The sequence below is a fragment of the Lycium ferocissimum genome, chromosome 5 (assembly GCF_029784015.1).
Source record: "Lycium ferocissimum isolate CSIRO_LF1 chromosome 5, AGI_CSIRO_Lferr_CH_V1, whole genome shotgun sequence".
In the NCBI taxonomy this organism is placed as follows: Eukaryota; Viridiplantae; Streptophyta; class Magnoliopsida; order Solanales; family Solanaceae; genus Lycium; species Lycium ferocissimum.
This window is the reverse complement of record NC_081346.1, coordinates 18,085,410-18,095,771: the sequence shown is the minus strand read 5'-3', so window position 1 is coordinate 18,095,771 and position 10,362 is coordinate 18,085,410. Positions and strand designations below refer to the sequence as shown.

At 33.5% G+C, this 10,362-nt stretch overlaps 1 protein-coding gene across 1 annotated transcript; it reads right to left on the bottom strand.

Annotated features, from left to right (window-relative positions):
- Positions 1–6,648: 6,648 nt before the first annotated feature.
- Positions 6,649–10,349, bottom strand: LOC132057617 (subtilisin-like protease SBT3.3). The gene is given in 13 exon segments (XM_059450244.1): positions 6,649–7,316; positions 7,404–7,606; positions 7,697–7,811; positions 7,908–8,153; positions 8,325–8,383; positions 8,489–8,807; positions 8,809–8,838; positions 8,840–9,161; positions 9,370–9,528; positions 9,889–9,986; positions 10,107–10,125; positions 10,128–10,194; positions 10,296–10,349. Coding segments are annotated over 13 exon segments (2,235 nt in total). The 3' UTR covers positions 6,649–6,772.
- Between the last annotated feature and the right edge of the window lie 13 nt (positions 10,350–10,362).

Genomic DNA, 10,362 nt, shown 5'->3' with positions numbered 1-10,362 from the left:
TTCTAAACTAAGATATAAATATTTGTGTGATTATAAAATCATGTCATAAGAATAAAATGAAAGAATTAAGGTTAAATTGTCGCAAAGATATAATAATATATCATTTCTTTTGATAAGGGACTAAAAATATGTCACATATAATAGAACAGTGGAAATATATATGCATCCTTTCATATGAAAAAAAGAATTAGAGAAGTGTGTCCGTGAGCAGAACATGGAATTGAAACGTCATGCAATCGCAATCGAGAGAAGGAACAAAGCTTAGGATACTTCCAAATTTTGGGGGATTACAAGAAAAGTAGTCCAACGTGAAACACATTGTCTCAAGAATCAATTTGTCATAATTAAGTAGTTTATTACTAATGGTAAGTTTAAAATTCTCTTTCATCATATCATATACTCCCCCGGATAAAAAAAAGTGTCCACTTAGCTTTTTTTCTTGGATAAAAAAAAGTGTCTACTTATTAAATCAAGAAACAATTAACCTTATCTTTATATTTTACTTTTTATTAAGTGTTATGTGATCAAATCTCAATGCCATTTAATTAGGGGTAGTTTAGTCAATTTACATATTTTTTTTTTTGAGGTGAGGAGTTTTGCTTGGGCGTAAATGGTTAAGTTAATTTTTTTTTTTTTGACAGTCTTTATCTAAAAGTGGGTGAATTGTAAGTTAAAAGTTGGATTACGAAAATGCCCTTCAGAAGTTGAAAGACATTTACACCCTTCAAACTCAATTTAATTCCTAAAGATTTGGTATACAACTAAGTAAATTCAATAGAAAAAGAAATACAAAATAGTAACTATCCAACACGAAAGGAGATATATGTACATGATGCATGTAATTAGTCTTCAAAGTTAATGTTCACGTTTTATCCTGTCAGTGTTTGTTTTAATACTTGATCTTTCAGATTTTTAAGTGAATTTTCATATTTCAAAACTGCAATTCTTACCCTATAAATTCAAGTACTCTTCTAATACTATTTTCATAGAGACCTCTCTATTTATCTACAGAAAGATTCCTTATGCTACAATTCTTGTGTGTAGAAGACTAAAGGAGCTCTAAATCAGTGAAACAATGTCAAGACAAAGAAGATCTGTGGCAAAAGCTGTGAGGTCTGCTTATGTGGTTGTGGGGATAGATAACAATTCAATTACTCGAATGTCGGAGCTTGGCGTCTTAGTGTTTTCCTTATATCGTTGAAAAGTTGCTTCGTCAATTTGCTTTCCAGGCTTTTAAATTTTTGTATGCTCAATTATTGACTATTTATTACATTAGGTTTTGTTTCAATTTACCTTATCAAAAGAATAGGGAAAAAAAAGACTTAAGACTTTCTGTATATAATTCGTTGTTAGCCTTATGCCATAGAAGCTTGCTTAATAGGAATGTGTTTTTTTTTCTTTTTCTTTTTGTTCTTTGTATTTGTAGTTCACATTTTTAGAATTTGATTGAAGGGTTAGCAACGGAGATTGCGAAAGTGAGGAAGAAAGCACTAGAATGCTATGGAATGGAGATTGCGAAAGGATGAAAGAGGGGAAGAAAAGTCAAATTTGCTTCAGCTTTAAATTTAATGACACGGAAGCAGAAATGGCGAAACCTAAGCTCTTCTATATAATAAAAATGTGATGGTGGATAAAAATCTCTTATTTTTTGGACACATTTTATTATAATTATCAGGAGATCCAAAGGCCAAAGTAATAGGTTAATATACAAACGCTCGACATTTTATCATTCAAAATAATAATTATTTTTAGTAGATGAATAATTCTATTTAAAATTAATTGGAATCTAAAGAGTTTTCCATTTGCCTAGCTCATCGTTTTAATTCCTTTAAGCTTCCGACCGTTGTGTAACTTTTCATTTTCTATGTCAAATTCTAGAAAATGCGCTATAAAGAGTGATATACACCTTAAGTCACTTCAACTTCCCTAATCTTTATGTCAAATATCATTATGTAATTTCTTTTTTTTACCTTGAAAAATTCATTGCTAGGTGTCTTGCTAGTAGCTTTTATGCAACCGAAGGTACAGTCTCCTCTTTAGTGGGTGATGAGAAAGTATTTTTTATCGTCTTTCAATTCTTATCTAATACAGTAGTATTGTTTTTGTTTTCCTTATCAGAACTACCTAAAAGTAATTTGGAGCCATTTGGACATGATTTAAAGTAGAAGTTTTGTTTGGACATGCAATTTGAATTTCTTAAGTTGTATTTTTTTTATAGACATAAAAACCCCACAAGTTGTGAAAACCATCAAAACTTTCCCAGTTCTTATACAATCTTACTAAATGAGCAAATCATAGTTTATAACAAAATTAATACGCTATTAGAAGACCTTTCTAAAAAATACAACATCAATTGATCAAACTTTAGTTCAATATAATGGAAAATTGAACATGAGTTGTAGTGTAACTACTCTTTAATATAATCCTTTCACATGGTTGGTAAGAGTAAATTTGTTATAAATATATTATCAACTTGTAGATCTTTTAATATTTGATATAAATAGTTGGTAAATATATCTACCAATTTATGGATCTCTTTTTACAAAATATAAACTTATGGGTCAACTTTTGCATTTAAAAAATTTGAAATCATGATTTAGAATCCCAAATCATGCCTTTTTGTATCATTTGAGATTTCATATTATGAGATGGAATCGCATATCCAAACGCTGATGAAATCGCATGTCCAAACGCCTACTTAGTAGTTGAGTCGGTCCCTGAGCAACAAAAAGGACTACTTTACTAATTCATGTTTTTAGTTGTCTTTTCATTTTTGTGCAGGTTATGGCTATAAAAATTTCAACAATATTTACTCTTATATTCCCATCGTGGACTTAGTGCGATGAAAATCTATATATCACTTTTCTTAATCCAATTGACATGTATGGCTTGAACACTTAAAACATAAAGTTCTACCTCATTTTATATCATTTTAAAAGGTTGTTACTATTAACATAATATTGTTGCACCTAAGCCCGTTAAGTAGTACGGGACCGGACCAGAACCGGTTTTTCAAAAACCGGAATATAAGTTAACCGGTTCCAAAATTGGAAACCGGAACCGGCCGGTTCTATACTTAAAAAAACTTTGTTTTGTTTAGTTTTTTGTATAGTATATGTATATTATAGTATTTCTTAGTATATTGTAGGTATATTTATATATGTTATTTAAGTTTATAACTAAAGTTTATATATTTACTAACTAACAACATATATATATATATATATATATATATATATAGTTATATGCTTAAGTTATAACTTTCTATTTATAACTTAAGTATATTTATACTAGATATACCTAAAATATACTAAGAATATACTTATAATATAAATATACTTAAGTTATAAAATAGAAATTTATAAACTTAGAAAAAACTTAACTTATAAATAACTTAAGTTATAATACATATAACTTATATATATATATATATATATATATATATATATATATATATATATATATATATACTATATATATACTTATATAACTTAAGTTTTATGTATACTATATATACTTATAAGTTATGACTTATATATATATTTTTAATTTAAGTTATATGTATACTATATATACTTATATATGTTTAAGTTATATGTCTACTATATACAGGTAACCTTACCTAAAAAGTGTCAATCATTTGGCTAATATCCGTAATATTATAATCATTTGGCTAATATCCGCAATATTATATTCGGTCATTGAGATATCTTCAAAGTCTTCCATTTGGTCTATTCCACTTGCTATCAAATCTTCAATCTCTTCCTCTTCGCCTTCCACAACTTCTGAGTTTTGGTTACGTCGCTCCGATCTAATCCAATCGCGAATGCAAACTAGTACTTGCAAGCTAAATCCGGATAATGAGTGTCTATGATCTCCAATTTGTTGTCTTCCTTGGCTAAATGCACTTTCCGAAGCCACGGTTGATATTTGAACCGTAAGGATATCTCGAGCCATTCTTGAAAGACAGAGTTGGAATAAGGTTTAATTTCCACCAAATAGGCGTTCGGAATTGCAAATCCACCAAAGCTTTGGAGCTACTTCGGATTGTTGCAAAATCACCAACTCCACTAACAATTTTTTTTATAATTGCAAAATTAACAATTGAAACTAGAATAAAACTTTATAATATTTAATTAAGAGAAATTTAAAGTGACTAATTGTTGCAAAGTAGCTATAATTGAGAGAAAGAGAAGAGTGAATTGGTGGGGATGAAAATCTAAATAGAGAGGGTTTATATCGGGTGGGGGATGGGTTAATCCAAAAAAAATTGCCAAAAGGGGCATTTGGAGCTATATAACGGCCATTTTTGCAAAACACTTAAAACCCCACGCAGTAATGACTATATTTAAAAAAAATAAAAAAATTTGACCCGTTAACCGGTCCTAAAAATTTCACTGGTATTCATTTTAAAAGGTTCTTACTATTGAACCGCCAACTGAACCGGTTAACAGGCTTAGTTGCATCTGTCCGAATACTAGTTACTTTAATAAAAGTTTAGTGGGTGGTACCTCATTGGAGTGTGAGTCATCCACATTATACTTCCTCCATTATTAGTATGTGGTGCCCAATGTGTCGGGGCAATGTGAGTGATTATTGGTTAACTTGAAGTTCACACTGTTATATATCTAGGGGTACCCCATGCAGCAATATGAGTGATCATCTTTTGACAATGTTGTATCTTTCTATCATCATTACTTTCCGAAAGATCATTGGTCTTATCTTTGCTTTTTTATTAGCTTGCAAAAGTTCTACCACATGTTGTTTAACTTTTCTCTCCCCGCAAAAATACGAGATTTTGTTCGAGTTTCAACGTAACTAGGGGTGGGAAATAAAGGGTTTAGCTGAATTCGGGACGGATCAAAATGACTTGAATCATTAATAATAAGAATTTACACGGGATGACTTTCCTAAAAGCCGGTGTCTAACTTTTAGTTGTATTAAGAAAAGTTGAGCAAAAAAAGACTTCCGCTAGAATTTCTCATCCTCCGCCTTTCTCTTATTTTTCCCTGCTTCTTCTTCTTCTCATCTTTTTCTCCTTCCGTTGTTTATTTGTCAGTTATATTGAGTGGGTAATGTTCCATTCAGCTTATATTGTCTATTCTTAATAATTTAAATTCTTTTGGTTGGAGCAAATTGAAGACCCCATTGCTGGGTTTTGTTGAGCTTCGAAAAAAATAATTAATTTTTGAAGAAGACAAAGTGGGTCTATTAATTTTTGAAGATTTAAGTTGGATCCAACTACTGGAAAATGTTTGGATTGCTATTAGAAAGTTGTATATCAAATTCGAAGTCATCCGGATCAATTTTGAAATAAAAACGAGTTGGTGAATTTCTACACAACATGTTATATATGATGATAACCTGGATAGCCACAAATTTTGATAGATTATCAGGATTTCAGCGTACTAATATGAAATCTTGGCGATCAGCAGAATTTTGCTTAGAAATCCTAATGATTTTTTTTTTTTAAAGCAAATCCACTAGGCGAGGTGACTAGGGCTAGTCTTTTTATTTATATAATAAGCGAAACTCAAAGAAAAAAGTATAAGCAAGGAGGGTTAGGCCTTACCTTACTAATCTTATTAAGGCGAAAAACACTTCTACTAATTAACATGCGTGTAAAAATAAGAAGACGAAAGAACTAAATATTCTATAATCATCATAGAATTTACAACACACTCTAAGACTCTGTGTTGATATTATAAATGATAATACTTAAATAGTGAAAAACTAAAATAAGCAATAATGTAGAGACAGACCTTGTTTCTTTGAAATTATGAAATCTTCAAGGAGATGTTGCCCAATAAAAATCTGATTCTTCACCTTGTGTTGCTCCTCCAACCGCTCCAAATCTCTTATTCTTCACCTTGTCTTCTTCCTAATGAATCACCATAAGTCATTATCGCAATCGTCAAGGACGTGCTTGCAGATTTTTAAGCAAAATTCCGTAAGTCTGGTCTCCACGCCAGAAACTGGAAGCACGTTCCTGATGATTGCAGTGATGGGCAAACCCGGGTAAAGGCTTAAAAACATGACCCATTTTGATAATAAGCTTGAATTGGGTGATTAAGAATGTAAAAATCCCTAGCTTCTATAGCCGAGTAGAAACTGGCTATCGGGTGCAATTTCTACAAAATTCTTAAGACTTTCTTGTCTCCCGTTGTTTCTATTAACATGTATTGGCGTGATGGATCTTTTCATTTTTGTTTTTATCTTGATATTTTCTCTTGCCTTGTTGGTAAATTAACGATTCTGTAGGTATTTTAAATATCTTGCTGTTTGGATCTTCATGCATTTCATCAACTTTGCTGGTAGCTTAGAAATATGTTTGTCTTTTAACCAAAAAAAGATGTTTGTCCATTTTCTTTTCCCGGGTAACAGGAAATGGAATAAATGATACTAACTATTCAAGTACAACGTGCTTCTGATTAGCTTGAATTTTTTTTAATCTTTGTGGACACAGCCATTCCAAAACGAATTCATCAAAATTTAATTCTATTTAAAGAATGCTCTGTTCCCCTTTACTTGGTCTAGTATTTTAGTCTACTACTGATAATTTATACCAGTTTCTGTAGTTCTGGACTTCAATTTTTAACTCACTGTAAGGGAGATTCTTCTTTTGCTACAGGTTATAGTAAAGGGAGGATAAAAAGTCTTATTATGCATCGAAGCTCAGAAGAGAATCCCCTGGTACATACATAGATTACATAAGTACATTGAGATAAATAATTTATCATAAATTAGCAAACTCTTGCATCCATCCTTTACTCTAGCCAACAAGTTCTGGGAACTCGGTTCTCACAGATATAGGGCTTCTTACTTGGTGCACCCTGTCAGTCCAAGTTAAGCTCCCGAAATAATAGCCTGTGGTGTATTTATGAGTGGTTGAAATGGTGAGAGTGAAAGAGATTTTCTTGGTGTTGGAGTTGAATATCAAAGTTTTAGGCTTTACTTTTATGGTAATGCCCAGTGGAGGCTCAATGATGGCCTTATATTTGGAGTTTACTGGTCCGACGTTGGTGATTGTTCTTCTAATACTAACTGTTTTCTTGAGACTAGGTATGGTTACAGAAGGAAGATTAACATCAAGAATCGAAGGCCTTTTGATTGGACAAGATGCAGCTTGATCAATGAGTACACCGATGGCACTATTGTTATAGCCCATTGAGCACAAATAAAGAATGTAGTCAAAGGTTCCCATATCATAGACCAGGCCGGGATCTTTTGCACCATTTGCGTTCACGATTCCACCACCGATATCAAACGGATCAGCAATCTTATTTGGATTGCCCTCAGATACAATTGGTTCCCGTAATATGGGTCGGTTATCAATGTTGCATGCACATAATTAATTCAAACATTAGAATTTCCAAGACAAATTGATTTGGAAACTTTTTGGAGAAATGGGATTTTTCTAAAGACCTGTTGTAACAAGTGCAGACTTGATAGCAGCTGGAGACCAATGTGGGTGCAATGACTTGAGCAAGGCGACAATGCCGGAAATGTGAGGAGCTGCCATAGACGTTCCTGATACGAATTCGTATGGAGTTTCTTTAGGAGGAATGGCAGCCAATATATTGACTCCTGGAGCTGCTATATCCGGCTGTCACATCCCACATTTACTTAGAAATGTGATGCGATATTAGAATTAATAAGTGCCACATAGTGTGCGAGATGCGTAATAAAGTCATACCTTAAGTATAGCTGGGGCAACAGAATTAGGACCTCGGGATGAGGAAGACGCAAGATGTGTTGAAACAGGCTTCCCAACATGAGTTCGGGTAGGACTTAGCTTTACTTGTGGTTTCCTGCATTATTTTTTAACAATGGTTTTAAGCACCAAGCGAAGTGATTTGAGATTTTCTCTATAGCAAAAAGGAAAAAAATCTAAAGTTTTCGTTTACCTGGAGTATCTAATGTAATCGAGTATTTGAGCTCCAACATCAGTACTTACTCCAATACTTGGAAAGTCAGAAGCGAAATAATCCAGGGTTCTGGTTGGGTTCTTAGCAACAATTAATCCCAAGCCTCCAACCTCTTGGACAAGTTGTCGAGTTGATGGCAAATCTAACTCATCCCCTTTAACAAGGAAGCAAAGCACTACTTTTCCAGCCGCCCACGTATCATTTGTATCCAAGTTGTCGCAAAAGCTTCAAAATCCGTAAACTTAAGCTAGCTTAGCTTGCAACAATAAAATTAGTATAAAAAAAGATCTTTGAAGAGACATAATTGTCCCTTCAAATGGCATAAAATAACAAGAAAATAGGGCTGTTTGATTTGGATATTTGTTGATGAATTATAGTATCTTATTAGGAACATACCGTGTACTTTCAAGAGCAGTGATAAAACCAGTCTTCTTTCCAGTATACTGGGATTGACCCTACAGATAATAATGTCAGTTATAGCAAATTAATTACAAAATTCTTTTAAGTTATTGTTTTATTTTTTTCTTTTCAAGTAAGTTAAATTAAGTAAGAGAACTTACAACAAAAGTCCGATTGCTGCCTAATGCAATGAGTGTCGGAAAGGACCTATCAATACTAGAAGCTGCCACAGTTAGGATCCATGGTGATGTATTTACTACAGTTTGAGGATATGGTCCTTCGTTTCCTCCCGAACAAACAACTGTAGTTCCATTCATGATAGCATGGAAGGATGCAAAAGCAGTGAGACTTCGCATATCTACATCAGCATACTGAGGTGTTTCTAAGCCAAGGGATATTGATAAAATATCAACTCCATCATGAATTGCTTCATCAATAGCCATCATTATATCAGCAGAGGTACATAATCCAGTAAGCCAACACCTTGTACATAGCAATCCGTGCCTTAGGTACCACCCCTAACTGTACCATAAGCAAGTCCATGGTAACTTGCATTTGGTGAGAAGGATCCACCTGCAGTGCTTGATGTGTGTGTTCCATGTCCATTTCTATCCCTTGGTGACGCGAGCTCATGATTTAGAAAATCTGGATCCTTGGTTGCTGGCCGACCAAGCTCTGCTTCAAAACCTTTTAAAAAGTATTTTGCTCCAATTAGTTTCCTGTTACATGCCTTAGCTGCATCGAATTTAGTACCAGACTGACAATGGCCCTTCCATCTTGAAGGTATTGGCCCTAGGCCTTTGTCATTGAATGCTTCACTTTCTGGCCATATTCCTGCATTTTGCGTGAGTAGGTTATCTTAGAGTTGTGAAAACATAATAAGTGACTTTGTACTGCATTTGGTACATTTTTACCAATACTATGCAATAATCTTTCCTTCTACTATACTAAATTACTGTCTTTATGAATGCACTAATGAAAGGATTGTTTTTCCTTTTGATCCCACATAAAGAATCAGGAAAAAATAAAGAAAGAGTAAAACCTGTATCAAGGACACCTATGATGATACCATCTCCCATGTTGGCTTGATGAAGGAGGTTTGTTGGAGGAGCAGATGTGGACAGGCCAAGGTAATCCCAACTTCTTGTTGTGTGCAACTTGTAAAAGTGATTCGGAACTACATGGAGCACATCAGGTAATTCTGCAATAGATCAACAAAGGGAATGCGTCACGAGAATGCAATTGAATTCAGTGTTAATTAGCTTTTATGTGCCAATCGGAACCGAGACATCAAATTTAACCAACAACTATTTCATTCAGGGGTGGAGCTACAGTTATTTACAGGTTCGGCAGAACCAGTAGCTTTGATCCAAACCCTGTATTTATGTTAAAGATCCGCTCAATATGTATAAATAATTTATCAGAACCCAATAGGCTGTCTTTTTTTGGAATCCAGAAGCCATAAACTTCAATTCCTGGCTCTCTCTTTTGTTATTAACAAACTTTCAAAAGTCCTGCTTTAATAACTCGAGTAGAGAGATTGCAAAGTACTACAATTTACCTGCAATCTTTTGGGCTTGGGATTTCATTAACTTGGCTGCAAAGCCTGAGAAACCATGTTTGTAACTATAGATGATTGAATCTCGTGCAACTTCTTGACTTCATCAAGAGAAAACATAAAGTTGTGAAGGAGCAATTAATAGTCTGCACATATTAGTTAGGAGTTTCAAGTATAGAGGAGGCCAAAGAAAATCAATATGTTTGTCTTTCCTTAGTTACCTTCCCAGTACTGAAGTAATTGATGGTGAGTTGATGTTGCGAGTTCAACATCATCGTGTTTCCTTCTTCCCATATAAACGATGTGAACCTACATTTAACAATTATTTCAGATATAAGTTTTATAGTGAAACAAAATACTAATGTGTTTATAAATTAAATTGTAGAATAGAGTGTTCTATATCTACTCACATTGCTTTCAACATTTGCTTGAATTCCTAAGAAGTCTGGCAAGTTGAAGAGCATGAGTAGAGCAGTG